Source organism: Pezoporus occidentalis, unplaced genomic scaffold (genome assembly GCF_034315485.1).
Source record: "Pezoporus occidentalis ecotype Australia unplaced genomic scaffold, CSIRO_AGI_Poc_V1 ctg282, whole genome shotgun sequence".
NCBI lineage: Eukaryota > Metazoa > Chordata > Aves > Psittaciformes > Psittacidae > Pezoporus > Pezoporus occidentalis.
Window position 1 is genome coordinate 69,232 of NW_026914741.1, and position 15,809 is coordinate 85,040.

Genomic DNA, 15,809 nt, shown 5'->3' on the forward strand with positions numbered 1-15,809 from the left:
GCAAGGGCTGAAACAGTTGCTGCTCCTGATGCTGAACTCATGGGTCTGCAGCCACCGTGGCCGAGTGGGGCAGCAGGTTCTGCCCCCCAGCACCCACTCTCTTCCTTGTACCCAGTGCTGTGCCACCAGCATCCATGGCCTCACACAGGGAAACTGCAACCGAGCTCTGTGTGGATCAGAACTGCCCCAAGCTTGAAGCTCTGGGCACCAGCAAGGGACAGCCACCCCCGGCCTCCCCACAGAGCTCCTTCTTGGCTTGGCTCCCCCAACCTCGAGGCAAGAGCCAGCACCCAGAGAAACCAGAAGTGCCTTTTGGAGCCTCAGCAGGGAGCTGCTGAAGATGCTGATGGGAAACCTCTTTATCTGCCCACACGTGTGTGAGCCAGGCCAGGACAATGACTGGCACGTGGCTCCATACCTGCACGGTATCAGTGAGTGCAGGAGCTCCTCCTCACTCCAAGCTGCCATGATGAGCACATTGCACTTGACCAGTACATTGTACCAGAGCAGCAGAGGGCAGGAGCAGGGCCCTAGAGCTCACAGGAACACCCAGGGAGGCCCAGGGAAAAGGAAGGGATGAGACTTGGCCCTTCGAAAGGCAGAACCAGGCACCACTGTTTCAGGTGGGGAACAGGGGCAAGGTCTCATTTGTCCCCATACATTCCCTGCAGCAAGGACAGCTGGGGCTGAGGTGTTCTCAGCAGTACAGCCTCTCATTTTACACCAGATTTAATGCCCCACTGAGGAGGGATTAGAGCCACAAGCCCTTTGCTTTCTTTGGAATGGAAGGAGGGGAAGAGAGACACAGACTTTAAGATGATTTATTCACACAAACTCACATCCCAGCCCCACCTCTCTCCCCCAGACAGAATGCACTGACATGGCCTTTATGGAATGGCTCGGCTTCAGCTTTTGACACCCCCCTCTCCCCTCAGAAGGGCAAGAGCACAACACAGCACACGGGACAGTTCCACACACACACAAGCAGCCAGGCCAGGCAGAGCTCACCACGGGGCACAGTGCAGAAGCACACCCTTCCTGCATGGCCTGCCCAAGAAAGCCACCCCCATCCCATCTGTGGCACAAGAGCACAACCTCACTCTCCAGCTAAGGGGCAAGGTTGAAACACAAGCACATGCCAGCACCAGACCCCATCTCTCCATCCCTGGAGAGGCCCTGGACAGGGAGCACATCCCACTGCAGCCAGCAGAGCTGCTGTTCACACCAGTCCCCAAGCACAACACCCTTTGGTTTGGGTTCAGCCACCAGTTCCATCTCAAGTCTTGAGACCATCTCTTTGGAAAGGTGAGGAGGGAGAATAGAGGTGATGGCAACGGGCCTGGTCCACACCCGTCCCTGGGCAGAGGGTAAAGGCTTGAGCTCTTTGGCCCATCACACTGCAGGCAGGGAAGAAAAGTTGCCCCTGAGCAGAGGTGTTGCTCCAAACCCTCGCCTGACCCTGTGAGGCCACCGCAGCACTGTGGGCCCACCAGCAGTTCTGTTCCTTTCAAATAAGCAGCCCCAGCTGTGTGAAGTTCATCGGAATGCCCCTTTATTGAACACTGTGATAGTGCAGTGGTAACATTGAACAGAGCTAAGACTGCTTAAAACAAAAGCTGGAAGAGCAAGAAGTTTAAAAGGGATGGGGGGGGGGGGGGGAGGGAGGCTGGGGAGAAAGAAAAGGTTAGACCAGTTAAAACAGCATTGGTACCCCAAAGCGGAGACCCACGGGGGGGTTTAATGTAGTGTTAAAGGTTAGGCATGAGCACGTCTCCTCCACCTGCCTGACACCCAGAACATGCCTCCTGCTTAAGAGTCTGGAGTGAAAAGTCACAATGTGGTCTGTCAGATGAGCACACATCGGGTGACCGGGGAAGGACCAACACAGATTAGAGAAGTCAAGGAGTCGGTGCTGCACCTACCGCTGTGCTCCCCACACCCGGCCCGGGGAACCAGGCGCCCCGGGGCTAACACACCACACAGCTGCACGTAAGGAGTTCCTATGCCAGTTCATAAACATCTTCCATTTACTATTTGGTGATTACATGTGTGTATATATAGTTCTCTAGGCAACACATTTCAATGAGATAGTCAACTCTGAGGATACACAGGCCAATCTAACAATGAAAAATGCAGTTTCAGTCCAACAGAAGCTTTTTTTCCCTTTCATCAAGAAAGGAGATTGAACCCTCTCTCCCCTCAACAGCACTTCCAGGTCACACTGGAGTTCCCCGCTGCAGCTATTCTTCATCAGAGGAAGAGTTCTGATCCAGGGGGTACACCATGAACATCACGTCTGGCCGCGACGGGACAGAAGGGTGACCAGGCCTCACGATTTCAAAGCCCAAGAAGCTGAATGTTTTCAGGAGAGGAGCTACCAAAGAGAAGGAAATCTGTTACTACCAGGAATAATCCTCTTTACCTGTCACCCTAAAAGCCACAAATGTCAGCACCTTCTGAAAGGGCATCCGGAGCTTCCTGCAAAGAAAGAAGCTATTTTAACGTGACAGCCCCTCGAATAGGAGGCTGGGTCTCCTCCTGCATTCATCACAGCTGCTCCTAAGTGGAAAGGGGATTTTAATTATGCAGCAGAGCAGGTTTGTCCATGTGTACCCTGCAATGGCTCCTCCATCCCCTCTGAGAACAGCAATGGTTTAGTTATCTACCTGCAGCAGCCACAGACCCACTTTCTTGCACATGGTGGTTGCAGCATGTCACAGCCCTTACTCTATACTTAGGTGGGTCCTGCACCCCTTGAGCCCTAAAAGTGGGTCAGACAGCAGCAAACTCGGGGTCTCGGTAGACATTTGCTCTGTGGGGACCCAGAGCTCAGTAGAACTCCAGACAGCCCAGCCCAGCTCGGTGCGGTCCCCCAGGAAAGCCACCATGGGTTATGCACAGAAACCGAGCGCAGGGTCAGTCCAGAAGACCCCACACCCCGGTCGCAGTTACACAATGACGGGATGCGTCCTCACGTGTGCTAAAGCATCACTTCCCTGTGACCCGTGGAAGTTACCCCGGTGCAGCACCGAGTCCCTGCGGCACCCTCTGATGGTCAGCTCCGAGACACTGAACTCCAGGGGAGCTCCCAGATACCTGCGTTCAAGACAGCACCTCATTTCAACTGCACAGACGAGGGCCCAGGATCTGGAGCATGCCAGTCTAACAGGCCAGGTCCAAGAGCAACACAGAGCCTGTTTTTAAAACCAAACCCCATTATCAGACAGCTCCTGTGAGCAGGCACCGTGGAGGTCACCAATGCCACCCATGGCACTGTGACATTACAGCAGGAGATTAATCTGAAAATCAGTCTTGGCATCACAACATGGCCTGATGTGTTCCTGGGCTCAGCACAGCTCAGCTCAGCTCCACGAACAGGCTTCAGAAGACAGTGCAGCTTGTGAAGCAGCAGAGGAAAATTAGAATGCAGGTTTGAATTACTCCTGCCATGGCAATTACTTGGTTATCAGCCTGCATCTGGTAAGATTTAAAGTGACACATCCATAGCTTGGTACCTCACCACAAATCTCCTCAAACTTCCGTGCTCATCCAACTCAGCTAATCACTCATCCAACACAGCTATCTTTAGCTCCTAATGCAGCCCCCTTAAGCCATAAGCATCTAGAGCCAGGGTCAGGATTACCTTTAAATCTAGGAAGGGAAAAAAGTGCTGGGAGATCTTTTAAAAGGAGATAAACCTCAGGGCAGCAAGCTCTAAGTGTTCATTAAATACCAGTCCAGTATTTAAGGGTGGCTATGAAGAAGACGGAGGCTCCCTTTTCACAAGGAGTCACATGGAAAAGATGAAGGGTGATGGGCACAAGTTCCTCCCAGGGAGATTCCAACTGGACACTAGAGGAAAATTCTTCCCAATGAGAACAACCAACTGTTGGAATAAACTCCCCAAGGAAGAGGTGACTCCAGCACTGGACACATTTTAAGACTGGGCTGGACAGGGTGCTGGGACATCCAGTCTAGGTCATGCTTTGCCCAGAAAGGTTGGCCCAGATGATCCTTGAGGTCCCTTCCTTGAGGTCCCTCCCTGGGACCTCACCATGATTCTATGTTTTCCATAAACCACTTATGGAAATAAATATTTTTTATCCCGTTTAACAACTTCTCCCATTTCTCCTTCCAATCACGAAAACCTGGTCCAAAAAGAGACCCTCACTCCTTACCAAAGGAGACAGATTAACCAATTTCTGGACAAGAAAATACTCCAAGTAATTCAGGAGCAGTTTTCAGCATGACAGTACTAGCAGTAATTTAATGACAGGACAGCAAAGCATATCTGCTGGAGAAACCAAAAATACTCCCTCCCCTTTAGTCTCAAGAAAGGGCTGATTTCCTCCACAAGAAACCATTTCTGATTTGTAAGAACACCATGACAATTATGCATATGGCAATTCCTGCAATAGGCAGCATCCCACAGAGCCCTGCCCTGGGATTACCACAGCTTCAGCAGTGGATCTAGGGATCAAACCCGACAGTGGGGGGGATTCTCACCTCTATCTTCTCTGCTTTTTCTGAAGCAAATAAAGACATAGTTCACTTTCATTTTTTCTTCAGCAAACTCCAACAGTGCTGATAACCTGCCAAGGAGGAGGAAGACAAAAGAACATCAGCCATAGGAAGTCCTGTCCTGAGGAAGCCTCTGAGCATTATCAACTGTTTGGATGTTTTCAAGGCAGCAAGATCACTTGTTTACAGCCCCCTTCCAGCGAACAATGGGTGCTGAAACAATGGGCTTCCTGCTTTGCTGTCCACCCCTGCAGAACCCAGAGCTGTCCTCACACCAAGTCACCCAACCTGCTGTCCTTGGCCAGCGCCAGTGCACACAAATGCCGGTCCCCACCACTCAGTGGTTTTGTACAGAAGCCTTCGTAGTGGGGAGCTGAACATCGCAGCAGATCTGAGGCAGGCTACAGCCCCTCCGCTGGCAACATGCACAGGGGGGTCTGTGACGTTTATGCTTTATGGGAAGGGATAAAAAAAAACATCAAAAAATGAGCTCCTGCCAGGCAGAAGAGCAAAGAAAACCACCACTGAAGGAGCACATGTGCAGACAAAGCGGTCTCTTGGGCACATCAGCTGCATGGCACACCTGGTTCTCCCTGAATCCACGCTTCCCTCTTTCCAGCTAAAGTACTTCTGCCACCTCCTGATGGAAGCAGCACTGCTCGAACCCCTCTCCAAGCCCTAGCAATCAGCACGGCAGAACCATCGCTGTCACTGCTGGCCTTGAACCAGCTAGGATGCAGGCTGCTAGAGCAGTGACAAACAGGGCTTCAGTTGACATCTAGTTGAAGAGCAGTCAGCAAGCCTGGGGTGCAGCGAGGAAGCTTCAATTTGCGTTTGTTCATGTGGTAATGAACTGTTACAGCCTCTGCCAGGCTGTTTTACCTAGCTAAAAATGGTCTGGCAAAATTGAGCGCTAAGTCATAACGACACAGGTGTCTAAATACCCTCGCAGAAGAACCCACTCGCAAAAGAATGGGCCCTTGGACAGCTCCAAGCGTTACAGGATGAAGAAATGACACAAACATTTATCTAGGCTGAGTAAAATGCGACGAGTGTGAAACAGCAAAACCACCGTCACTTGCGGAAGGTGCCCAGCGAGCGGCGTCTTCTTAATTAGCTCGTGTCATTTACAGCTGAAGCCTATTTGGAGATTTAGGAGGACTTCAGAGAGCTCTGCAGAGGAATCCAGTAAAGCCACATCCACGCTACAGCGCTTCCCGCCAGTGGAGATCTCTGGCAAAGCACTTGGCAGGAAGGAGCTGCTCTGGAAGCTGCGTTTACACAAACTTCCCAGAGCAGAGCTGTCTGGACAAAACACTGCTGTGTTCTGCCAACAGAGAAAAATCAGAGGCTCTGGCAGAGCCCAGCGCCTGTGTGGCAGGACTCCAGGAAAGATCCACCTACTGAAGGGGAGCATCAGTAAAATGGAGTTTTGGGTTCGGTTTTTTTTTCCCCTGAAAGAGAGGAAATAGCTGCCAAAATAAGCTGGCAACAAGCGTTCCAAGTGGCCAGCAGAAAAGCAATAAAATAAATCCCCCAAAATTCAGGAAAAACCTTGTAGATTTTCCATGCCCAAGTACGCAGAGAATCACTGTTCATTTACTATTTCTCATTAGCATAGAGGCTCAAAAACCAGTAACCCATCTGAAATATCACTGGAGAGAAAAACAAATGTATGGAGGACTAACAGGAGGGCAGCTCTCTGAAGACAAGGGAGTAAGGACACACATACACAAACCTGGAACAGAGCTGCTGTACATAGAGCCCATTCTCCCTGCATGCACAGCATCATGCACGTAAGCACAGTCCTGCTGCCTGGGAGCCTCAGACGCAGCTCTGGGATCCTGAACTTACCCTTCTTTGCTCCCATCAGCTAATAATCCATCAGGGATTTCCACAAAGAGGCTCTGATTAGAGAGCACTGCGTCCCAGGAGGAGGTCTTCACCTCTGTGACCTTGTACTGGAAGTGGACAATATGAGGCTTCCCTTCGTGCACTGGGACATCTTGGTTAACAGTGATCTTCTCGTCCTGGGCAGGGGAGGAGGAGAGCTCATGAAACAGGCTTTAAAGAAAACTATCCATGAAATTGTAGACAAAAAAAGTGAGTGATCACACTTGAAGAGCAAACAGAGGGACTGTTCTCAATGGGAGCACCCTCCTGACAAGGGACGAGCCCATACAGACTGGTGTGTGTCCACAGTTTTATCACTAAAATCATACCGTGAGACTCACCATAGCTCATGAGGGTATGCACAGTCTGATGTAAGCTTATGTCCAAGTCTCAGAGCTCTAAACAAGTGTTTAAGTGGGTAAGAGGTATTGCTCTGGACAACCTGTAATACCTTGCTTCCATTTTAACCTAATACAGAAATAAAGAACAAAAAAAAAAACAGTAAAGCCCTACATATTAAACAGCCAGGGGAGTGTAACTGGAGAGAGCAAATGCAAAATAAATGGTGTTACAGCTTTACTAAGAAGAACACTGTACTTTTCCCTTTCCCTTTTGCTGGCTCAGATACACACCACAATAAGTACTGAGACCTCAGTGTGATTTTCTAGTCGTGTCTTCCTGCTCAAGGGAATGTAATTTTGCATATTTACATTACATTAGATTTCTGGCTAATGACAGTCCATCCTCACTGCAGGTTGCAGCCACATCTTTGAAGGGCGGTTCATGAACTACCCTTCAAAGAACACAACTTGAACCACAAGCTGGAAGAGCATCTGCTGCCGCAGTCTCACCAGTTTCATTGTCTCCCCAATCCTCAACATGGCCTTTTTGTTTAAGGAATGACCACAAATTGCTTTCCCACATTTTACAACCAACTGGAATAGCAAATGGTTTGTCTCCTGGTATAAGGGAAGAAAATACACAGCACTGAGAGGATCCCAAAACAGAGAGAAGCTACAGAGACTTGAAGATTGTAAGAAGGTCTCTTCCAGAGACCACAAATGTACATGTCCCTCTCCAATACTGCTCTAAGGAGCATGCCAAGCATGCAGAGCACCTCAGATTCAGCCCAGCAGTTCCTAGAAAACAATTTTGTGGTTAAAACTCCATTCCTTCTCCTGACAATTTCTGCAGGCAGTTGCCTTACCCAGTAAACGACTTCCACATTTCACTGCCAAGAGCCCAAGTGAAACGATGAAGGAATTCATTAGGTTCCTGAGTTAACATTGTCAACTGCAGTGGAAGCTGAACCCTTCCCATCTGCTCGGTTACAGGCTCATGCCTCTCAAGTCACTTACACTTACAAAGTCACCTGCACAGCTTTGAAGGGCAGAAGTAAAGCAGATATTGCAAAAGCAGATATCCGTTCCTGAGTAACAGGAGTACCTGGGAAGGCCACATGTCCCTCTCTCCTCAACAGCACCAACAGGTGGGACCGAGGTTGTTCAGCCCATCAGGGCATTAGGTCCAGTCTTCAGGCATTTGACTGTAACAGGGTTATTAATTCAGCAGCTCCTTGTGAGCTCTGATCTGCTGGTGACCAGCTGGACTGACCATGACACAAGTGACACTACTGCAGAGGCAGCACCTCACCAGATGAGTTTTAATACACTCATCTCTGACCAAACCACGCACAGAGTCAGTACAGCAGAGAAACCTCAGGCCAGTTTGGATCTGCAGTGAAGCAGCATTTAAAAGATGGGCAGAGTGTGAAAGGATTCCTCAGTGTCGCCACTTTCCAAGTGGATGTTGTCTCATGGGTGTTTTAATCTCTGACAGCGTGAGCATTGCTGAAAGACCAGCAAGTGGTTCAGCAAAACACCACCAAGAACTTTTCCAGGCTCCTCAAGCCCATGTCCCAGTGCTTTAATTCCTATTACCATGTGTATTAAAATAGATCCTTCTTAGTTTGACTATTGTGACAAAGAAGAAGCCATCAAGTGTGTTAAAGCTGCCATCAAAAGCATGTAGATGAGGAACTGCCTGGCTTCGGTAACCAGAGCAGAGGAAGCTGCCGTTTGTTTAAAGCCCACAAAGCTTAGCTGAAAAACAAGTTTACACTTCAACAGAATAAATATCCTGTAGGAAATAAGTTTATTCATCGAGTTTGAAAGAAGTTTTCATGGCTGCATCTACTGCCAGGTTTTACTAGTTTTAAGCCAAGCACACCGAGAAACCTACCGACAGCTCTCAAATGAAGTCAGACTGCAGCTGAGCCAGCAGCACCTGCAGATCTGAGCCCAGAGGGAGCTCTGCATTACAGACGTGTGTTTAAAACCCAAAACAAGGGGATTATACGCACATCCTTCAGCAGTGACTTCATAGGAGCCTTTTACAGTTGTTGTTACCAAGCAGAAAATGTCTCTGTTTCAGAAAAGATCCTTCTCTCCAGAAAAGCTCACAGATGCTTCTTTTCTTACACTTCATGAAAACAAAAACAGGGTGAGGAAGTTGAGAAAAGCAGGCTGGGATTGACACATTGGAGGGGGAGGCACACGCATGCATTTGTGTGGAAAGACTGGCAGCAGCCTGCAATAGGAGGGGAAAAGCTTACCGAGCCTCCTGGCTCAGCCCTTCTGTCACCAGAAGTTATGCCCTGCACTCCAAACCTAGAGGGGTTTTTCCACTTAAGAGCCTCCTAATGCAACAGCCCATGAAAAGGCAGCACAACCACAGAGATTAACAGAACCAGTTCCCCTGGTTCAGTGGGAATTACGTTTACACATCCTGTCTGGGGCAGCTGATATTTTATTTCTAGGCACTGAAATGCCTAGAGATGCTGGGGAGAGAAGCTGTTCCTGCGAAGCAGCAGCCCAGAATTCTTTGGAAGCTGCTCAAAGCAAAATCTGCTTTACACAACAAATGTTCAGTTTTTAGTTCACCCCTGCAAAATCCCCCCCCCACCTTATTGCGGGCAAAAAAAAAATCCCACCAGACTCTCCTCTATACCCAGCACCTAAACCACCGCCCTGCTGGCCCTCAGCTCCAGCTCAGTGAGGTAAAGCCACAAAGACCAGCTTCCACTTGCTTACAACTCATTGAGCACAATATTTTCCAACCCAGCTACGCTCCTCAGATGCTCCAAGAGGGATGGGGGGAGGCCCCTACGTGTTGGCAGTGCAAGAAGAAAGGATGTTATTGATCTGCCATAGCCAAGCGACTGGAAGACCAGCGTAAGCAGCCTCCTGCTGGCATGTACTTCACCTGCAGCCTCCTGCCAAGCCTGCAAGCCTCTGCACGTCCTTTCACATAAGCCCGTCCCGGCTGTGCAGCATTCCCAGCTCAGGTAAAGCTTCCCTGACCAAGGGCTGAGTGTTACGTCTCTTACACAAAAATAACAACAACTATTGGGAGCCCTGGCTGCTGAACTTACAGCACCGTTGTACATGAGTGCTGTGCTGTGTGCTCTGAAGGAGGCAGGCTTGTTCAGAAAGGTCATTCCCTGAGCTACACCAGCTGACACCACTGGAAAAAGGACTTAAGCTTTTTGGGTCCAGGTACCTTTCTATGTCATGCTGAAGCTTGCTGGCTGCAAAGTTCAGCCTGCTGTAACTACAGCACCCCTCAACTGAGCTGATGACTGAGGGGAGCAGGGAGAGGCCTGATAACCCCCGAGGTCTGACTTTAAATCATCGGGCAATACAGCCCACTCTGGTCTGGGATGAGCAAAGCTACAGAAGGGGATGATTTTCTGACAGATTCTGCTAGGTTTTGACAGCAATAAACCCAGGAAGAATGACATCCATATTTCTGGGATGCAGCTACCTAGATGACATCCTCACAGGCAGCAAATCCTGCCCACAGGCCAGCACCAAAAGCTTCTGTGCAAATTCAAGGCCATGCTAAAATCAAACACTTCAAAGTCTCCAAACCGTGATTCTTTCCTCCACACTGTTTCTGCCTTTGGACCTTGCCCGCTGTGTGTGCCAGGCTTGGCAAAGCAGGCCTGCAAGAGTTGAGGCTGCAGGGTCACCTATTTCTCGTCCCCTTCCACCCAGAGGGAATTCATCATTTGTTCCAAGCCCTCTTGAAGCTATTTATGCGTCATCTTTACCTGACAGGAAGCCCCTTGTGCTCTGCTGCTTCTTTGGATTTCATACCCCTCTAACATCTGTGACAATTCAACTCAACAGCGTTAAGCTGATATTATTAGGAGACCACAGAGATTGACATTTATTCACAAGGTAAGTAGGTGAGGCATGTGATAAAAATCCACCAAGGCTGCATGAAATAAAACTCCTCTGAAAGCAGATGTGAGGTCTGTGATGCTCATAATTTCAAGAGGAGACTTTGGTAGCTGTGACCCAAAAGGGCCTTTATCTTTTTATCACATGAAGTCTATGTGCCTCCCACAGAGTAATTAAAAATCAAGTCTTAACACCTATGATGACACTCCTATCTGAACAGCTAAATTTGCAAGCTGAGCATAAGTTTAGGCTACCTCATGGATAGCACTTTACTCCCCAGCATGTGGAAAAGCAGCCCCTGGCCAGAAGGCAGCCAGATGTGCACCACCATAACACAACACAAATTTTCACGAGTGCCAATTATTCTACAGCAACCAAGAGCCCAGTCTCCTTATTCAAAGGGAAAGGTCCTGAGGCATGAAGAGGGCCAAAACCCAAGCTACATATATCCTAAGGAAGCCTGCACATACAAAGCCTTCCCAATCTTCCCTCGTCCTACGCCTGTGTTCTAGGCACATTTTGACCGTGTCCTGCGGCTGTGTTCTAGAAACGTTCCTATCGCCTCACCCTTCTGCGAAGTCAGGAGTTACTCTGTGCAGCTTTACCTTCCGGACCAGGGCACAGGAAGGAGCTTATCAACCATTCTCTCTCTGCATTTCACCTTTCTGCTTCCCGCTTCCTCTTTTTGCAAGACATTCAAGAAGTTGTTTGATGTTTTGATTAACGTGGCTCCACACAGAATAGCTGAAACAAGCCTCTGGGAAAAGGACTAGGGAGTTATTTACTGCATGCCATTGAGAAAAGGTCTCTTGTTTCTTAGTAGGCAGGTGATATTTAAGCAGGAGAGCACTGCATGCAGCTCAGCGATCTGCCAACAGGGCTGCTGAAAAATGAACTGCTCTCCCACTTATCACCTAGGAGTTATTTGCATTTATTCCCATCAGTCTGCAAGAGGAACCAAACACAGTTGCCACACGGGTACAGGTCATTATTTGGATGTCAGATCTTTCTCACCTTATATATCAGAGCTGAAAGAGAAGGATCCCTGCTACCCCCTCGCCCACCGGGGATCTTCGACAGTGGGTGAGGGGCATCAGGAGCACCACAGAGGCCCTGGAACAATGTGCCTGCAGCACTGCAGCTGGGGACAGTTACTCAAAGGTAAAATACTACTGCAAAAAAAAAAAAGAGAGAGAGAGAACACCAGGTTACGTTAGCAGGGACAACGATTCAGGCGCTACAGCTCCTCACTACCCCAACCTACTTGTACCCCTGCCCCTCCACAGCACATCAGAGGCAGCTACTGTGGCTCTAGTGCCCGGACACCCATTTTAAAAACATCCCTGCCCCAGTTGCGTCAGAACCAGCGGCCGTTTGTCAGATGTGGAGGGGTTTGCAGCCAAGAACCCAGAGAGTGCTGAGCAACCTCATGCTAATAGGGACCCCTGGAAGGCTGCCAGCAGCAGATGGCTGGAAACGCATGACCAGATGAGCACACATTTTCTATAGACAAATATCTACAAATAGATCAACAGGACCCAGACGGAGGTTTAAGTTTCACATTTTCAAAACCAGGAGCAGTGAAAGGGCTGATTCTTCAGATATTTTCTGAAGGCTCTACAACATCCGAGTTGACATTTTCACATGCAAATGAAATATCATACCAGCACCCTTCACTACAACTCTAACCATTACGAGTTCACCCCACAGGTTTACTTTTACAAACAAGAAAACAAGTTTCCCCTGCAGTTTGTAACTTTCTTTGGATGTCCTAAACGTGATCTTTCGGCATCACTTTGAGCACAGGCTTTAATATCTGCTCTAGATTTTAGGAAGTTCATGAAAGCAAATTACTTTACTTCTGGAGCATTGCTTCCTTTATCAGTACCACAAAAGCTCTTCGCTGAGGCAAGGCACAGCACTGGTATTCCTCTAACAAAGCCTGCAAAAGCAACCCAGAGGAACCAGTTGTTCCCCAGCATTCCCATTATGAAATATGTCAGCACAAAGCTATATAAACACCGCCAAAATAAAGGGGAGCGTGAGGGTCTTCAATAAGCACAGGGAGCAAGGAACAAGGCTATGATGGGCAGGCTCCGTAGATGTATTGACAATTTAGGACTGTCCTAAAACTTCTCATTTGAGCTGTTCCCAAGGCAGTGTTTTTCCACTCTAATCCCTCTCCACAAGGGAGATGGGCTTAAGTATCCAAAGACAAGCACCGAGCTGCACTGTCAGAATAACCTGCACTGCCTACACAGTGCTGCTAGAACCCATACCAGACTGCAGACAGACTACTGAAACTTGGCATTTCTGAATGCCAAAAAATAACTCACAAACACAGTTACGACACAGGCAGCATTTGCTAAGATCTTGGCTTGCCACCTCACACCAAAATACTCTTTCTACAGGAAACACAAATATTCTTCCTCCATATATCTCCTCCTCCAGGTTCGCTAGACTGGGCTCTTCAGCAGCGCGCCCATGGACCACAGCAGGCACATGTTGGAGAAAAGGCTGTTTAAATAATCTAGGAAGAGATACAAAGCAGTTGCAGGGTAGATGTCTCAGGGCAAACCCCTTCGCACACATGCTCAGTGGCATTTTGTGTTAATACAGTCCCTCCACAGGCATGACCAGGGCTATCAATGGACCAGTGTGTATTCAGTAGTAGTGGATGTTGAGAGGCATGACAAAGCACTTTGCTGTGCCGTTCCCCACCCCCAGAAAGCTGTTGGCAGCTTTGTTATTCCCTTCCCTCCTCCCTCACCCCCCAGTCAACAATGTGCTATTGATAGCTCCCTCCGACTTGCGGCCAAGGCATCAAGAAGCTGGATAATGAAGTGTAGTTGTGGGAAAAAAAACAAAATAAGAAGAAAAAAAAAAGAGAGAGAGGCTGTAGTTTCCATGCAAAGCAGTCCCAGACACTTCCCACTTTTGCTTCCTCTGGCACATGCAGAAGTCAAACACAAGACCCCTTCAGCCACAGAGCTCTGCCTGCGGCACTGGGGCTTCACCTCATCACCACTGTCCTGCCCCAAAAGTTGGCTCCAGCAGCCAGGCAGGGTCCCGAGAGCAGCACATGCAGGACGGCACCACCAGGCAACACTGGAGGCTGAGTGTGTGGCACACATGAAGAGAGGTTTTGCTTCTCCCAGAAACACCCTGGGAAGAAGTTCACGCAAGCATCCAGCAAAGTCCAATCCCCTCATGCATCCATGCGCGCGCAGCCCACCGCTACTCTGCTCCCCAGGGCATGTGACACTTAACAATCAGCACTGTGCTCCCCTTCAGCCCTTCTTCTGAGAAGCTGCTTTCCAGCAGCTTGGTTTAGATCAAAATCAGTTTTTTGGGTGCCATGGTTTAGTGTGAGGTGTCCCTGCCCATGGCAGGGGGGTTGAACTGGATGATCTTAAGGTCCTTTCCAACCCAAACCATTCTATGATTCTATGAAAATGCATCTGGATCCCCAAGGGCCTTTCCCCAAAGGAACTCCCAAGCAAAAGCTTCTCAGTGACCGAGTCCAGCCTGAAACAGGAGCTGGAAGCACACACAGGTTTCCAGCCAGTGTGTATAATTTTAACTCGCTAAGCTTCCAGCAATCCCAACCCCGTGCCCTGTCCCTGGGAAGCGCAAAGGACAACTTGTCAACTTTTGAACCCCATCACGGCTCCTCCTCAGCAACCCAAGCCCCAGGCCAGCACTGCTGTCAGTCCACAACAGCCAGCAGCATGGGGCCCAAAACCTGAACATTTCCCTGGGTTTGGGGGGTTTTCCTTGCAGCGAACACTTGGATCAGACAGGATGATCCACACAGCTCACCTGACATTACAGAAGCAAAGCTGGTTTTGCTTGGGTTTTTTACCCCTTCTCAAAACAGGCTCTGAAGATGCTGTTGCACTTTGCCCGCAATAATAAGATCTTATGCTACAAGCCACTGCAAATCACTTATTAAGGAACCGGATTTGAGGAGCAACTTGCAAATAACTGCCTGATGAACACAGCACAGCTCAGGTATCTACCCTACATGCAGCAGCCAAGAAACAACGCTGTTTACACACATCCTCCAAGTGCTTATCTACACGCTATAGCAGAGGGTCAGGAAATTACTTTTGGGACTCTAAACAAGGAGCAGACACACAAGACTATCTGGTCACCAGAAATACCCAGAAATGGGGCGAGTTCATGGTCGGTGATAGCCGATGTGCCAGGAAGAAGCACCTTTTCCTGGAAATGCCCCATCCCTGGCAGTGCTCAAGGCCAGGCTGGACACGGGCTTGGAGCAAGCTGCTCTAGTGGAAGGGGTCCCTGCCCGTGGCAGGGGTTGGAGCTGGAGGAGCTTTAAGGTCCTTTCCACCCGGACTATCCTGCGATGCTGTGACTGCGGGAGGGAGGGCACGAGCCCTGCCCGGCGTTAACGGCTCATCAGCAGAAGGGAGCTCAGCGACTCCCTGCCGGGGTGGCCCCCTCGAGCAAGACCCAGCCCCGGGGGGCCCGAACACCGCGCGGGGCTCTGCCCTCCCGGAGCAGCGAAGGGCTCACCCGGGGAGGCGCGGAGAGCCCGCTCCCCTCCCGCCGCCTCAGCGCCCGCCCGCCCGCCCCGGGCCCACCCGCTCCGAGGGGCGCGGAGGCCGCGGCAGGGAGGGGGACGCCCCGCACCTGTCCTGGGTGTTTATCATCCTCGGCTCCGCTGGGCTCCGTGGGTCGCTGGGTGCGTGCGGGTGCGTGCGGGTGCGTGCGGGTGCGTGCGGGTGCGTGCGGGTGCGTGCGGGTGCGTGCGGGTGCGTGCGGGTGCGTGCGGGTGCGTGCGGGCCCGCTCGGCTCGGTCTGCCGCCGCCGCCGCCTCCCTCGCTCTCCGCCGCGCTCCGTCTGACCCCGCGGGCCCGCGCTCAGCCCCGCCCCCCTCGCGCTCCGCCCGGGCAGGCCGGGAAGGGACCGCCCCAAACAAAGGCGCGCGCGGCGCCACGCCCACCCGTCCCGCAGGCGCAGTGCGCTCCAAACCTGCTCCGCGGTGTGACGTCACCGCGCCTTGCGCGCGCAGGGACAGGCCCAGGGGAATGGCTTGAACCTGCCCGAGGGGAGACTGAGCTGAGCTCTGAGGCAGAAGCTCTTCCCTGTGAGGGTGCTGAGGCGCTGGCACAGGGTGCC

At 50.5% G+C, this 15,809-nt stretch overlaps 1 protein-coding gene across 1 annotated transcript; it reads right to left on the reverse strand.

The window, feature by feature from the left end:
• Positions 1–1,530: 1,530 nt before the first annotated feature.
• OAZ2 (ornithine decarboxylase antizyme 2) lies at positions 1,531–15,340 on the reverse strand. The gene is given in 6 exon segments (XM_062625747.1): positions 1,531–2,374; positions 4,507–4,592; positions 6,376–6,551; positions 11,676–11,756; positions 11,758–11,833; positions 15,321–15,340. Coding segments are annotated over 6 exon segments (573 nt in total). The 3' UTR covers positions 1,531–2,240.
• Between the last annotated feature and the right edge of the window lie 469 nt (positions 15,341–15,809).